The 17,321-nt window shown below is 32.5% G+C and overlaps 1 protein-coding gene across 3 annotated transcripts; it reads left to right on the forward strand.

Moving 5' to 3' along the window:
- The first annotated feature begins 3,321 nt into the window (after positions 1 to 3,321).
- LOC105773240 (uncharacterized) lies at positions 3,322 to 6,614 on the forward strand. 3 transcript variants are annotated; one of them, XR_008196608.1, is made up of 4 exons: positions 3,322 to 3,842; positions 4,317 to 4,402; positions 4,872 to 5,021; positions 6,152 to 6,614. XR_008196608.1 is itself a non-coding variant. In XM_012594966.2 (4 exons), exons 2-4 carry the CDS (start codon positions 4,375 to 4,377, stop codon positions 6,269 to 6,271), a joined length of 252 nt encoding a protein of 83 aa, XP_012450420.1. In that variant the 5' UTR covers positions 3,335 to 3,842; positions 4,317 to 4,374; the 3' UTR covers positions 6,272 to 6,614. The 3 variants fall into 3 exon arrangements, 2 of the variants coding, with proteins under 2 accessions (XP_012450420.1, XP_012450419.1); XM_012594966.2 differs by having other exon boundaries at positions 3,335 to 3,842; positions 4,918 to 5,021; XM_012594965.2 differs by lacking the exon at positions 4,872 to 5,021 and having other exon boundaries at positions 3,347 to 3,842.
- Positions 6,615 to 17,321: the final 10,707 nt, after the last annotated feature.

Raw genomic sequence — 17,321 nt, forward strand, 5'->3', positions numbered from 1 at the left:
TTCCATGAGTGGGACGACTGCTTAAGTCCATAAATGGATTGTAACAGTTTGCAAACTTTCTGCTCATTTCCTTTGATAACATAGCCAGTGGGTTGAGCCATGTAAATCGTTTCATCAAGACAGTCATTCAAGAATTTTGTCTTGGCATCCATTTGCTAGTTCTCGTAATCGAGAGTAGCGACAATGGTTACAAGTATGCAGATAGACTTGAGCATGGCTACTGGAGAGAAGGTCTCATCGTAATCAATGCCTTCTTTCTGTTTATAGTCTTTCCCTACAAGTCTAGCTTTGTGTATTTCCACTTTCCCTTCCGCATTTCTCTTCTTGTAGTTCCACATGACAAAGTTTACCCTGAGGTGTAGCCAAGGTAGGAACTGGCTCAAAACTTTATCATGCTATCACTTAGAGACCATCAATAGAGGCCATAGATCTTGTTCAAAGACCTTTCCCCACTCAATATTTTAAAAACATGCGAGGGTTTTTTTATCCCAAATTTCAAGAATGATCATACAATATTTCTAGTGGCATCTTTACCTAATCTAAATGGCATGCTTCCAATATATGCATGGCATGCTATGACAATTTTATAATCTTCACATTCATTCATAAGAATTAACCAATCATAAAAATAAACAATTTTGATTCTACACGGTTTTTATTCGTAAGGGAAAAATTGAAGAAGTGAATGTGAAGCATGCACCAGGTTGGGTCCCAGGAAAGGTAGGTGAGTCAAATTTGACCACTTAAAAACCAAGCCTTTCCTAGCCAGAGCCAATCCTAGACATGCACCTTCTCATTAGCACACTTCTTATTTTTTAATCAATCAACTGTAGATCATCTCATATATATATCACAATTATAATATTACATAATATAAATATTATAAATAATTATAAAATAAATATAATGAGATAGGTAATTAAAATAAAATTGCCAGCCAAGGTTTTTATGGTTCTATTTCTAAAAAATAAAATTACATAATTTTTCACTACAAGGCATTCCTTGGGTCTTCAACCGCTATCGCATCTTTTTCTTGCCTTGGACTTCTTTTGGAAAAAATAGCCTTATGTGGATATGATAGTCCATGGTCTATTTCCTAAGAACCACAACCTTGACAATAAAAAACAAATATATAACAATTATATAATATCGCATCCATTCCCATATATAACTCAAAACATGCATAAAATCTAAAGAATACCACTTTCTATGTAATCAAATCATTTAAGAATAAGAGAAATTTATTTTGATTATCTGTTTATACTTATAGATAGAAAAAAACCTGTCTTATGATAGTAATTGTTGGAAAAAGCTGGTTTGGAAAACTTAGTAGAAAATAAATTTAGGGAAAATAATGTTTTAAAAGTATACATCAAATCATTTAAGAGCTTGGTTGTGATATCTAAAGTAATAAACACTTTATCAAAATTATACATTTTTTATTCATCTAGGATGAGTGCTTCGACCGAGCAGTCTTCTCCGCTATATTTAAGCTCACATCTACCAAGTGTGGACTGGCTTCAAATAAGAAAATTTTTCACAAAAATTGTCACTGGGGTAATTTTGCAATTTCTCTAAACTTTTAGGTCAAGTTGTAAATCAAAAAATATCTTTTAAATTTTTTTTGAAATAATCTCTTTAGAGAATTTTCTCTCTGCAACATTCTTTTGAATTCAAGTGTGTGTAAAATAATGAACCAAGGCTCTCTTTATATAGGGAGAGTTTAGAGAGTTGAACCATAATTAAACTTAATCACTTTAATATTAAATTAATATAATATTTATCAAGATAAATATTAGATTAAATTTAATATTAAATATTATTAAATAATACAATGTTTATCTACAAGATAACCATTAAATTAAATGAAATATTAAGATAATCACTTTAATATTAAATTAACAAAATACTATTAAGATAAGTGATAACTCTTGAAAAGAGTTATAATTCATGCCTTTAGACTGGGTCAATTGTCTATACTTAAGTAAATTTAGTTATTTTAGCATTTTTAGAACGTTGCATAAGGAGCTTGGACGGTGCTTAAATATTATTTTTTGTTACTTTTAATTGCATGTGGAAGAGTTATGTTTGGTGGTTTGGCAAGTGCAGGATGTAGAGAAAGAAATAAACAAGTGAAGGTTTACAGGGGCAAAAGGTTGGACAGTTTGCCAACTTGTATGCCGTGGCAATTCTAGGAAGATAACCGAGTCAACACTCAATGCATACCAGTTTCATCCCAACTCTGCTTGTACCAGAAAAATTAGCCTAAAAAAGAGGAAAAAATATCATGAGATCATGGGCTGATAACCACCTGCCCTAAAGGAAGGGATTTTAAACCAAAAAGAAAATCTAAAAAAGAGGAGAAGATATATTAGGTTGCTGGATTTACCTTAGTGAAAAAGCCTATAAAAAGCCAAATGAGGAAACCCAAAAAGACGGACAAATGTGGATATCCATAGGCGAACTAGAGGGTAGTGGCTGAGTAGAGAAGGAAAGAGGACGACGAGGCAGTCCATCTCAGCCATCACAGGATATTGTGCCGCTGGAGTGTGAATTGGACATTCAAAAGCTGTCTTCTCGAAATTCTTCTGTTATTTCTTATTCTATTCCTTTTTACTAAGAGAGCTTCACTTTTGCATCTTTTACGATTTAGTCCTTTTCACTTAATTAAGCATGCAAACATCAAAATTTCTTAACGAAATTTTTATACTACCTTACTACATTCCATAGACATTAAAATAATAATAAAATAATAATTTAATCGTTATATGGTCTCGAAACTACTATTTCGATTTCACTAAAAACGAAATGTTACAATCGATACTCATACCTGGTATCAATACCAATTTCAGCTTTGAAGTTCAAAAATATTTAGCAAAAATCAAAAGTATTGATACCTTCCTTATTTTATCAATTCCCCTGCTTAGTATCGATACTAATTTAAGCTTCGATGTTTAAGAAAATTACGCAAAAATAAAAACTATTGATACCCTAAAGAGAGTATCAATACCTTCCAAAATTTATCGATAGCCTGCCTGGTATCAATACTATTTTGAGGTTAAATATTTTTAAAATTTAAGAAAATTTTCCCGAGTATCGATATCCTCTCCAAGGTATCAATACCTCATAGAAAGTATCGATAAAATTAATTTTGTATCAATACTAAAGGCATTAACGATCACTAATTTGAGGCATTAAATGCCCAAAGTATTGATACCCCTCTAAAGGTATCGATACCTTTTGTTACAGAAGACATTAACAACATGTTTGGTTGGGGGGAATAGGAATGCATTCCCCCCCAAATCGATGGGCCCACCACCAAACATTAGTTTGGTTGGCTGTAATGGTAATACAGTTCGAATCCATTCAGGTTCTATTACGGGAAAACGCTGAATAGGCATTCCCTTCCTTCATCGCTGAATAGCCATTCCATTCCACGGGAGTATTTTTTTCCCTTTTCATTTTTTGCCCTCAGCTTCATCTTCTTCTTTCCTTTCCATCTCCGCGCTTCCCTTTTTTCCTTCTTATTTCCCTTTATCTTATTTCCCTTTTTTCCTTCATTACTGATGTTGAAATTCCGCTGAAAGAACCATAAAAAAGACATCAATATCAGCTTCAAGAATCAGAGGAGAGAAATTCAAGATTGCTCCTTTTTCTCTCTATAAATTAATTATTATTATCGAAAATGGCTATTTCCTCTGTTTATTTGTTAATCAACAATGAGCGATCAATCGGAGGAATTGCCTCTCATGGCTCCCCCACCGACACCAACCCCAACGAGATCGACCTCGAGGTCGGTCCAGCCGATCAAATTCAGTGTCGAATTTGCCTCGAAACCGACGGTATGTTCTACTTTTAAACCCTATTTCCTCAAATTTAACTTCCTTTTTTAAAGAAATTTTAAAAAATTGGTTTCATCGATTGTGCTATGAATCACGATCACTTTGCATATTTTAAGCCTTCCTCTCAAAAAAAATCTGGTCTGTTTTTTCCTTCAAAATCCAACTATGTACATCACTCTAGTATAACGGGTTCAATTTTTTCGTTTGGTGACTGAACTGATTGGATTATTAAACAAAATTAGAGAAGATAAAAATAGCAATTTAATTATTTTCAATTCCCCTTTTTTATTTTTAATAATTCCTTCGCAGTAAATTTTTTTGGTCATCCTACACAATAATGTTTAATAATTATGAGAAAAAGAAAACTTAATTTTTGTTGCTAAGGGTGTTGTTAAACTTAATTTTTGTTGCTAAGGGTGTTGTTTGAAGGAACTTGTGCTAATAACTAGTTCAATGTGCAATTGTTTTCCTCAGGTAGAGATTTTATTGCTCCTGGCAAGTGCAAAGGAACATCAAAATATGTACATCGGGAATGTTTAGATCATTGGCGAGCTGTAAAGGTATAAACATTGATACCCTTTTTCTTCATTTTTGAACAGTGAACTTGGAATTCTTTATACTTCACTTGTACTATGGTTTCACTGGCGTCTGTAGGAGTGTTTTTCTTTACAGCTGTTATTTCATTGCTTGAACTAAATTTCAATGGTAGTGTTGCTGTGTTACATTCTTGAAGGCTACCTATACTAAGTTTATAGGTAAATTGTTTGCACGTTTATACAACATTTACAACAATCAATAAAACTTAAACAAGAATTAACCTATGTTACCTTCTTGAAGGCTACCTTTACCTAACAGTAGATAGGACAAAGTTGATTAAGTGCTTTGGATATTTTTGGACAAGGTGCATTTGATTAGGCGCTTGCTTGGTGTACCTAGGCACACTTTTTGTTAAGGTGTTAGGCATTAAAAGAAGCAGTTTGGTTGAAGCTCTCTTTAATTTAATTTGTTTTGAACTTTTCTTTTCACTAGATGTGAGAAAGGGATAACATCTAACTTATTAGATGTACCTTATTAGATGTTGAGAATGCGCTTACGAAGTTCACATGGGCTAAAGAAGTTCATAAGAAGATGGTTAAGCTGAAAGAGGAAGGCAAACCGATGCCAAAGAACTTTGCTGAGGTAGGTTCACCATAGAGGTGCTCATGGGCCGGGCCCATAAAAAAATTTTGGCCCAGCCTGAAATATGGGCCTGAAATTTTGTCCAAGCCCGGCCCGGGAAAAAAATCATAAGCCCAGGCCCGGCCCGGCCCATTTTTTTAATAAATATCAAAAATTTATTTTAAAAATTAAAAAAAGTATTTTTAAAATATTTTAAAATTAAAAAAAAATAAAAAGTATTTTAAAAATATTTTAAAAATTAAAAAATTTAAAAAATAAATATATTTATTATATCGGGTCGGGCCCGGGCCAAAAAAGTGGTGCCCGAGGCCCGGCCCGTTTTCTAAACGGGCCTCATTTTTTTGCCCAAGCCCATATTTCGGGCCTATATTTTTACCCAAACCCTCCCATATTTCGGGCGGGCTGTCTGGCCGGGCTGGGTCACCCGGCCCATGAGCACCTCTAGTTCACCATTGGTTTTTTTCAGTTATGTTTTTGCTAATCATATGTTGAATGATTAAAATGTATGAGCTAGTGTATTTATGCTTATTGCTCAATTTGTCTGATCTTAAATTCTCTAAGTTAATGTATTTTTGTCTTTTGGCTGCTGCTCGGTGAATATGATGTTGAATGTAGGATGAGCTATTTGAAAGATAAGTAAGATATTTGTCTAAGAAGGTAGGGGAGTTAGTTATGCATATTATCTGAGTCAAAATGATGATTGTATATCTTGTTGTTCAGACTATAGTTTGAGTGTCTGATATATATGTTTGACACGGGTGTGTTATGTTCATTTTTTGTCCAATTTTTTTAATGTATTTGGAGGATTTTTAGAGGATTATCTCCCTATATTCGTTCTGGTCCCATGCTTGCATCAAACATGGATGCATAAAGGAAAAGAAAGAGTCGAACTAACATAGAGTTACAGATGTTTGGTCTGCTGATCTACGTTATGCTTTTTTGGTTCAATGCCAGATTGCTTAAAAGACTGAGATGTCTGCCTTCATTCATCTTCAGTTGCTGAAATTCGCATTTGAGTTCGGATGAATGTTTCTCCCACAGTTTAAAACATCAATGACAAGTATTAGTTTATGCATCTTTCTCTTTCTCCATTGGAAATGTCATTCGTTTTATTTTTTTATCTTTTACAGGTGCAAAAGCTAATGGGTTCAACACCATTGGATCTTGCCAAGTTTAATATGGTAAAGAGTGGAGAAATGAGTCGTAATGCTCCTTGTCCATGTGGTTCCAAGAAGAGATACAAAAGGTAATTTGGCACATTATTTCCCAGCGATCTGTGTTGCTGTAAGTAGCTCATAACCTGGACGCAGTGCTTAAGAGATTTTATGTCCTCAACCATAGAATGTTTTTCCAGTGCCAGTGTTGTTCCCTTCAAGTAGCACAATTTGTTTATCTTCTTTCATAAGAAGTTTCGCTTTGTGAGCTAGTTCCGTTTTGATACTTATATGTTGTTGGGGTCTACTTTAATATCTAACTTTACAAGTAGGTCTAGTTTGACTATGAATTTATATTCCGTCCAAATTTAATGATGTGAGACAATCTTAAAGTGTTATGTCAATAAAATTTTATATATTTCAAGTTCAAAGATTAAAATATATCTAATTGTCAAGTTCAGTTATTAAAGTGTTATGTCAATAAAATTTTATATATTTCAAGTTCAAAGATTAAAATATATCTAATTGTCAAGTTCAATTATTAAAGTGGACAAAAAGATACAAGTACTAAAATAAACTTAATTCTCAAGTTCAGGTCAAGAAGTACACTAAATCTTTGGGGTAAATTTTAAAATTATACATGAAATTTAATTTAGGGTATGTTTGTTAATATTTAAATATTATATTTATGCAAAATATAATTTTCAAGTTATTTATTACTTCTAATTTTTTTGTAGAATAATTAAATTATTTGATTCACTAATGATGTTTTAGCACATTAAATTTGTATTGCGGTTTAAAAATAATAAATGAGATTAAATATTTTTTAATATTATTATATATTATGATTTTAGTAAATTAATATAAGAATAATTATATTAAGAATTTTATTAAATTAGATATTTTTATTAAATTATATTTAATAATAATTATTTTAAATTATTATTAAATTATTTATTATTTATATTAATAATTTTATTAAAATTTAATAACAATAACAATAAATCATCTACCTAAAAAAATTATGTTAAGGGTATTCTAGTCATTTTAGTTTTTTTCCTTATGCTATTAAGCCTCTATTCCATTCAACCAAACACAGGAATACTATTACACCTCTATTCCATTACATTCAACCAAACAATTGAATTGCTATTACGCCTCTATTCCATTACGCCTCTATTCCATTACATCTCTATTCCATTACGCCTCTATTCTATTACAGCAAACCAAACGTGTCGTAATGCTTTGGTTTTTAGACTTCTAATGGTTCTATTCAATTCTTCAACAATCAGAACGGTTGAAAATCAATTAGGGGCTATAAATATCAGCTTCTAAAGCTTCTACAACAATAAGAGAGATTACAAAAGATCAAAAGTTATCAAAAAAGATCAACAACTCTTTTATCAACCTTTTGTGCTTCAATTCTCCATCTTTTTCTTGCAAACACTTGTGAGCATTCATTGTATTCCATTAGCTTAAGTGTTTTTATCGTATGTGCTTAATTGGTAAATATTCTAATCTTGTAAGGATTGTTTCTTTGTTTGCTCATTTGTTTACTCATTTGAGAGGCTTTAAGTCTTAAGATTTGGGTAGAAATCTTAAGGGAGTTATAAGGTTAAACATTGTCTTCAAAGTTTGATCAAATTAGTGAATTTGGGAAAATCTTTAGGGGTGGAAAGATATGGTAGTGGAGTAGGCAATTGGGGTTGAACCACTCTTTCTTTGTGTTTATTGTTTCATTTTCTTATCTTTTCTACCACAATTTTAAAGGCCAATTAACCCCCTATTTGCTATTACAGTTGATTGATTAAGCTAACAATTGGTATCAGAGTTAGTCTTTAAAGACGATTTAACAACCACAAGAAGAATCATGGAGAGATCAAGTTGACATCAATATATTCCTCAAAGAATGACATCCATTTCTAGGTTAGTTTTTTTTTTTTGGAGAATCTCAGTCTATCTCAAAGCTTTCATACTTCAACGGAACAAACTACTCTTATTGGAAGACAAGGATGATACTCTTTATTCAAGCCAATGATCTTGCGGCTTGAGATACCATCATGGATGGTCCCTCCATTCCTTAAAAGTAAGAAGGATAGTTATTGATTCCAAAGAGCAAGAAAGAGTGGAATGAAGAAGATAGAAGGAGTATTCAACTCAATGTCAATGCCATGTACACCCCTATTTTGTGCACTTGGTCTGGATGAGTAGAGTAAGGTGTCATCTTGTTCTAATTCCAAGAATACATAAGACAAGTTAGAGGTCACTCATGATAGATCAAGTCAAGTAAAAAAGTCCAAAGTTGGGAATTCTCACCCTCAACTATGAAACCTTTAAGATGAAGCCTAAGGAGTATATCAAAGTGATGTTTGATCAATTCAAAATTATCATAAATAGTCTCAAGTCATATGGGAAGACATATCCTAATGAAGAGGTTGTGATAAAGATGCTTAGAAGCTTGCCAAAGTCTTAGGAAGCTAAAGTGACCACTATTAAAGAAGCAAAGAATTTAGAGACACTTACGTTAGATGAACTTATTGGTTATTTGCTTACATATGAAATGAGGCTTAAAGAAGGGTTATAAGAAGAAAAAGTTTAAAAGAATAAGATTTATGTTGCTATCAAATCCACTACAAATGAAGAAAGCAAATCAAGTGACGAAGTGGATGAAGATAAAGAAATGACCATGTTTGCTCAGAGATTCATGAAGTTGAACAATGGAAGAAGATTTCAAAGAAAAGAATGATTGAAGCTTGAATCCAACAAGGAGAAAGATCCCATAATTTTTTATGAAAGAAAAAAGTCGGGACATATCAAGGTTGTCCCCAATGGAAGAAAAATGGGTAAAACAAACAAAAACATAATGCCAATGTTGCTACTTGGACCGATGAGGATTCTTCTAATGATGAAGAACAATAAGTAGCCAACATTTTCCTTATGACCATTGAAGACTCTAAGGTAACTTCTAACTCATCTAGTTTAATTCCTTATTCATTTGATGAGTTACAAGATGCCTATGATGAGATAGGTTTGGAATTCAAAGTCATGGTTTCAAAACACAAAAAAAATTCAAAATTGAAAGTTGAAAATGACTTACTTTCCAAAATCAATCATGAACTTGAGGAGAAAATAAACAGATTGCAAGCAATTATTGATGATTTTGAGAAAAAGAATTCCAACTTGCATAAATTACTTTTAAAATTTCATTAAGATCATCAAAAGCAACTTGATTTGCTTAAGAAAGAAAAAACTTTATCTAACAAAGTTTCTCCAAAAAGATTTGAAAAAGGAGGAAATTCAGAAACAAACTTTATTAAATCAAGCTTTAATCACTATAGACATAGAAGTCCCTCAGGAACTTATAAGGGAAAACTTGTTAAGAGTGCATGGGTCCATAAAGGACTTAGCACTACCCAAGACAAGGATATCCTTTCTAAGTGGATACCTAAAGGGACTAGAACTTAAAAACAAATGCTTATGGACCCAAAATAATTCGGGTACCAAAAAATCAAAACTTAAATCTATGTTTGTAAGGGAAAGATCATTGCTTCAACGTGACCAATTCAAGTAGAAACTCATGGTACCTTGATATTTGGTGCTCAATACATATGGTCAGTAACAAGAGTCATTTCATTGAACTAAAACCAAAAAGTGGAGGAGAAGATACATTTAGTGACAACTCCAAAGGACTCATTGAAGGAATTGACTATATTGGTAAAAATTCTCCAATTTTTATTGAGAATGTTTTATAAGGCAACGATCTTAAGCATAATCTTTTAAGTATAAGCCAAATGTGTGATAAAAGTATGAATGTCATATTTGATTGAAATAGATGTAAAGTTATTGACGTTATTTCTAATAAGATCGTGCTTGTTGGTCATAGAATAGGAAACATCTATATGGTACATTTAGATGATTTACATTATTCAAACATTTGTTTTATGGCTAAAAATAAAAATATTTCTTGGTTATGACATAAAAAACTAGGACATGCTAGTATGAGTATATGGCATAAATTGGCTAAAAATTATTTTTCGTGCACAGGTAACATTTAGGTCTCGAGAATTTGAGAAGTTCAGCAACATCTAAGACTCACTTCTCAACTCAACCAAGTTTGTCTAGTCTTTTGTATGTTTGGTTTAAGTTTCCATGTACCTAGTGTCAAAACTTAGCTTTAGAGTCCCTTTTGATGTTTTGGTATTTATAAGGTTATGAAGTTTAATCTAAGCATGATCATATAAGTATAAAGATCTGTAAGGACTTAGTTATATATATGATTGAATGCATGACCTGAATTGTATGTGTACATCATTAACCAAGTGTTGCTTACATGTCATGTTAGTCGACTGGATATTTGAAACCGATAATGTTGTGATCATGTTAATAGTTAAGTGTTTGGATGTGTTTAAATATGCTTGAATGATGTTTAGAACATGTTCTTAATGTCCCATGATGTTTAGAAATGGAAGGCTAATGTTTTGGGGTCACTTTGGGCAATTATAGTTTGAAATTTGATGTTGGACAATACACATGTTAGCAAAACAAAATAGGTAAATATAAATAAATAAATAAATATTTATATAAATAAAATTTAAATGGAACAATTTATAATTAAATTGTGAAATATGAAAATAAAACAAAACCATAATACAAAGTTGAAATAAAGAAGAAAGAATAGGGATTTTACGAAACGTTGAGGCCTATGAAACATAGTTTTCTTAAGACAGATTCGGCCGCTCCTATGGTACTTGAAGTAATGTTCGTTGAATGTCTCCCATGATACAACAACAACAGTGATCTAAGTAGAAACACCTCTACAATGATTAACAAACGAACAAAGCCTTCTTCTATCACCGGAATGTTTGAAAGTACGAAGAGGAAAGGAAGAGTTTTGAGAGCAACAAAGTTTCAGTAAGAGAAAAATATCAAAGAGTATTTTTGTGTGTATAACCCTCCATAAATCATGGCCTTTTATAGGCATGGAGAATGTTGAAATTTTGGAAAAAAATATGCACAAAATCTGCCATAAATTAATTTTATTAAAAAATTTAATCAAATTTATTGGAATAAAATCAATAAAATAAGTATCCTTCTATAAGTAGATTATGTCTGCTGAGGAAAATAAAGTCGTGTTGGGCTAAAATATCCACAGGCCCATTTGGGCCCAACGATCCAGACATTTCACGTCACCCACGTTGTGTAGGTGCGCCCTAACCCGATTGGGTTTGCACCTGCACCCCCTCTACGCGTGAGGCAGGGTTACAAGCTTAGTCATTCAATTACCCTTTAAGAGGGTTCACATATATAAACACATATCACACTTTGGTATTTAACCAATGTGGGATCTAAGCCTTTACTTTTCCTCGACAATATTTCCAAGTCTTACTTTGAGCATCAATTTCTCATTCATCACTCAACCATTTTGAGCATATGATATACCATTGTAAAGGTCAACTCTCCACCTTTACCTATTGAGAATTTGCCTCAAAGTTCTCATGAAAGTAATTTTCCAACATTTGACTCAATGGGGTCAATGTTGCAACAAGCACTTGTTATGGTCATGACACAGACCAACAATAAGGTCAATGTCACAACAAGCACTTATTGTGGTCGCAACACGGATCAACAGTAAGGTCAGTGTCGTGACATACACTTGTTGTGGTTGTGACATTGACCTTTATTTTTTTTGTTCCTTTTCAAATTACTTCAAATTTTTACTCGTTTGACTTCCTATATGCCACCAAGGGTCTTGGCAGCTTTCATAAGCACAATTAGAACTTGAATATGTTTTGTAAACGCCTTTAAAAAAATTCAAAACTCATTTTAATGTTGTTGAAATCTAAACCGCATTTTAACATCTTAATTGTATTGTATTGAATTGAATGATTGTAATTGATGTTGCTCAAGCAACGAATGTGGTGTCTTATGGTCAGACCTGACGACCAAGTTGGGTGTGGGTGTTGGATCCAGTCCCCTAAGTTTAGTATATTAGTTTTGGGTGTTTTACACTTGTATACTTTTATTTATTAATTTTTCGAACAAAAGTGTAGTAAATTAGAAATTTTGAAATTAATAAGACTAAAAGGTCAAAAAAGCCTTAGTAACAAGTTAAAAAATTAATTAAATTCTTTTAAAATTTAAAAATTATTAAAAAATTATATTAAAAATTGAGCAAATAGAGGGCATAGTTGGATAAAAGAAAAATATATATTTGATAAAAGAATAATATATGCAGATGGGTGCTCTCATACTGATATGCTATAAATTAAGGTTGGACAAGATCCAACCAGTAGCAATGCTTGAATGAAATTTGTAAAATCAAAATTGATGAGGGCTTTCAAAGAAACTGAAAAAAAGCTAAGATTTCTTATACTGAGAATCTTGATATTAGAAATTTATAACTTTTTACTCGTGTAGCAGCAATTAGGGTTTTCCTTTTAGTTGTCGTGTTCGTTTGTAAATTTTCGCATGTTGGCGGTGATTTCGCCATCTTCTTAAGCTTTTGAGTTTCTTAGCTTATTGGAAGGAAATAAAAGGCAACGGATACTTCACACACAAGACAAAATCTCTAACCTGATGGATATAGATTCAAACAACATTATATCGATGGCCGCTAATGAGCAGGCCAACCGATTACAATGAAAACTCTAAGTTGGAATGCCTATGGGCTGAGGCTATCACGGACGATAAGGCGTCTCAAAAATTGTTTCGCAAGACAGGGCATAGTTGGAAACAAAAGTCAGTTCAAGAAAAATAGAAAAGATAATAAGGTCATGTGGTTTTGCAAACAGGATAAAAATCAGTGTAGATGGTTCAAATGGGGGATCTATAGCTAGGATGGAAAGAAAACCTATCAATAAGTCTCATGAGTTTCTCAAGTTCTCATATAGACATCAAAATTCAAGAAGAAAATGGTGAAGCATGTTAGAGGTTCACCGAGTTTTATGGATCTACAGTTGAGCGTTTGAGGAAAGATTTATGAAATTTAATAAGGCAGTTACAGGCAGATAATCGTTTACCATGGCTTGTCATCGATGATTTTAATGAAGTGGTCTCTTTTGAAAAGAGAGGAGGGTGTTTAGGAGAAGAACGTCAAATGGCAGCCTTTAGAGATGTTTTAGAGGAATGCGACTTAAGTGATTTGGAGTTCCAAGGACAATGGTGTACTTGGGAAAGAGGGAGGCTAGCAGTCAACAATATAAGAGAAAGACTTGATAGAGGGGTGGGAAATTCAAAATGGTGGGTATGTTTCCAAAAATATGTAGTATCTCACTTAAATCATAGTATATCAGACCATTGCCCAATGTTAATGGACACTATAGGGAGAAGGAAGGGGAGTTCAACAAAGGGACGGTTTCCATTTTGATTTAAAGCTGATTGGATCCTTGATAAGGATTTTGAGGATAGGATAAAACAAGGATGGTCTTTGGATGAAAAAAGCTACCAGAAAAACTCAAGGACTTGAGAACGTTTTTAATAGAATGGGATAAAATTAATAAAGGAATACGTAAGCAAAAAAGGGAGGAGCTGAATTCAAGATAAAAAAATTACAGATGTTAAATTGATGCTAAATATGGAAGCTGACAAGGAAGAAATTTTTTGGGAGTAACAAGCAAGAGTAAATTGGCTTCTTATGGGGGTTGTAATACTTCTTTTTTCCAAAGTTTGTGTCATATCGCAAAAAAAGAAAAAAGAAAAAGAAATACAGTTAAAGGACTCAAAGACACGATTGGAAAATGGATTGAGGGAGACACGAAATTAATCAAGTTGGCTACAAACTATTTCAAAGATATTTTTTTGTCAAAACCCGTACATAGTTGTGAGATGCTTATGAACGACATTCAAGCTTGTGTAACCAACAATATCATCGATGAATTATTAAACAGTTTCAAAGAAGAACAAGTAACTAAAGCAATGAAATCAATGGCGCCACTAAAAGCCGTAGGTAAGGATGGATTTCCTGCTTTCTTTTATTAGAATTTTTTGCACATTGTAGGGAAAGACGTTATTAAATTTTGCTTAGAAGTGTTAAACAATCATAAAGAAATAAGAGAAACAAACAAAACCAACATTGTCTTGATCCCTAAAGTTCAACTACCAGAATAAATGGGGCAATTTAGACCAATCAATATGTGTAATGTAGTTTACAAGATTATTTCAAAGGCAATTTTCAACAAATTTAGAAAGGCTCTTAATGACTGTATCGAGGAGACACAAGGAGCATTCGTGCTGGGGAGACAAATTACTGACAACATCTTGGTGGCTTATGAGTTATTACATTTGTTCCAGAAGAGAAGACACGGGCAAACGAATTTTGCGTTGAAATTGAACATGAGTAAAGTCTATGATAGAGTAGAATGAGATTTATGGAGAAAATAATGAAAAGTCTTGGCTTTTTTGAAGGATGGGTATCATTGATAATGAGATATAAAAAGCATCTCCTACTCATTAGTGCTTAATGGGGGACAAGGGGTAAGTTTTAAACCCACAAGATGATTGAGGCAAGGAGACCCACTAAGTTCATACTTGTTCATTATCTGCGCAGATGGCTTCTCAAGATTACTAAACGCTATAAAAAGGGAAGGAAAATGTTGGGAAATGTGCCCATATCGTAGTAAAGATGTAACTGTTTTCTATTTATTTGAACGATGAATAAATAAATAATTTTAATTTCACATTTCACTATTATGTTTTTTTTGTATTTTTGTCTTTTATATTTTGCATGCATAGCAAAATTGTGATAAGAAAATATTAGCTCATTGGATGTTTAAGTTCAAACTAAAGATGAGTGGCATTGTAAGAAAGTTTACATTACGAGAAAGATAACTTACTTCAGTAGATAATCTAAATGAGTCCATGATCCTGTAAAAGAATCAAAGTGAACATTTGATTCAAATACTGAGAAAGATTATTATGTCGCCTACAATTCCAATTGAGGAGATGGCTAGTCTTGGCTATCGAAGTAGTTAATTCCACGAGTAGAGACATAGATGTATTCATTGGTAGAATGATACATTGGACTGGACCCAAGATGAATTAATTTTGAATCCGTTTGTGAATTAATTCACTTGTGACGTTCATGGTGTGATTTATCTAAATCCTGAGTTATTCACTGACCATGCGTATGCAACTTAAGTGCTTTGATATAAGTGGAGACTTCTATTATAAAGATGATCGAGCCCATAGCCAGTATGTTGGGTACATGACTTGTGTATGGCATGGCTTTACTAGCAATAGTGGAATTAATAGCTCAATTAAAGAGTTAATGATATCCTCTCATAGGCATTGTGTGGATTGATAAATATGAAATGTGGTAACGGGTTGCTTGTTCTCAAACAAGCAATTTATCACAATAATCTGTTGACAGCGATCATATTAATCATTAAGAAGACTCAATGGTGACAATGAGATAAATTAGGATTGTATTGAGTGAATGGATTTAAGTCAAAGGAATCAAGGATATCATATGACGGTATTACACACATGACAATGTCATTGGTCAAAGCACTTGGATGAATTATTTTCGTAAAGAGTATACAATAAGAAATCTTTTTTATCATGATACTTCTTGTGGACTGACTCCATGATTAAGTAATTGCGATTTATCAGAACGATGCTTCTAAACATAATTGCAATTACTAGAGCCAAATTGTATATGTCTGATTGGCCCCTCCGCTAGCTCAACAAAAGTTCAATCGGACTGTACTTGAATCAAAAGAAAATTCTACGACTTTGGAAATAATTTAATTGAGTTGATTTATTCAGTTTGGAATTAAATTAGGTGGTCGTGAGAATTGTTCAGCTAGAGAATTTGATTAAAAAATTTTCTTAAAAAATTAATTTGGAAAATCTAAGTGATTTTTGGGAAAATTAATTTTGATCAAGTAAAATTAATTAATCAAATTAATATGATATTTTTGGAAAGTAATTTTCAAGTTAGACAATTGACCCAATGGGTAATTGAATTTAAAAATTAGACTGAGAACGTAAATTGGGCTAAGGAACCCAAAACCGGGACTAAAACCCAAAAATTGGTCGAATCGAGTCCAACATGTGAAACTGGGCCGATTAATGAATAATGTGTTTTATTAAGTTTTGAAACTTAATTATTTGTATAACTTCTCTTTTCGATATTGAAATGAAATCATAGTTGCTTCAGTAACGAATGTGGCATCTCACATCTCAGATCCGACAATTGAGTCGACTATGGGGTGTTACATTTACATATTAATTAAACATGAAATGCAATTTATTCACTTTTAGTCCCTTAGAGCCCTAATGTCCTAAATGTTTGTATCTTTCGATATTCCCTATCGAATCAAAATCCGACTTTGTACTCATTCACTAGGGACCTCAAACTTCCAATCAATAGCATAAAATTTCAACAACTTTAATTCTATTCAAATTTGTCCCTAATATCATAAAGGTAATTATATAGCCTACTTAATTTCTAACTTAGTACAACACCTTCCACTATGTTCTAACATGGCCATAACATAATCTAAACATAGCTCTCATTATTCACGACATTTAAGCTTCAATCTCATTAAGAATTCAACCATGGCAACTTGAATTAAACTTATCAATTGAATAATCTAATATTTGGGTTACCTTAATCGAGTTTAAACGATCAAGAATCTATAAAAATTATGAAGAAAAAGTTCCCTTGATGAATTTAAGACCGAATGTGAAAGAAACTTAAAACCCTTTTCTCCTTTCTTTTTCTATGGCATGGATGGCATTAAAGGAAGAAGAAGTTTTTGTCTTTCACACTCACTGTAAAAAGGGTCCTTAATCAAGCTTAATGAAACTAAATCGATGGCCATGATCTTAATTTAACTGCATTAGTTGCAATGAATAGATGGGATCATTTCATCCCACTAACCATGAGATAATGATGGTTAAATAACCATTAGGTCTTTGGTACAATTGTCAAATGAGGCCTCCCACATTTCTTTAATCAAATCTCATTTGTAAAGACACTTTTGCAATTTAGTCGTTGTACTAATTAACAACATTCTTGATTCAAATATTCGATAATTCAATATTATAATCTCGCACTAGATACGTCAACTCTTTGGTTAACAATCTCACTAATTCAATTTATGAAATTTAACTTTGAAATCGCATTTTTCAACATTGACTA

This window comes from Gossypium raimondii, chromosome 6, assembly GCF_025698545.1.
Source record: "Gossypium raimondii isolate GPD5lz chromosome 6, ASM2569854v1, whole genome shotgun sequence".
NCBI lineage: Eukaryota > Viridiplantae > Streptophyta > Magnoliopsida > Malvales > Malvaceae > Gossypium > Gossypium raimondii.

What these genes read in the sequence shown, in the direction of transcription:
- LOC105773240 (XM_012594965.2), top strand. Translation starts at nt 3,686, where the DNA reads ATGGCTATTTCCTCTGTTTATTTGTTAATCAACAATGAGCGATCAATC. An exon ending in AATTTGCCTCGAAACCGACG is followed by an intron (nt 3,843 to 4,316) that starts GTATGTTCTACT and finishes TGTTTTCCTCAG; the next exon opens with GTAGAGATTTTATTGCTCCT. An exon ending in ATCATTGGCGAGCTGTAAAG is followed by an intron (nt 4,403 to 6,151) that starts GTATAAACATTG and finishes TATCTTTTACAG; the next exon opens with GTGCAAAAGCTAATGGGTTC.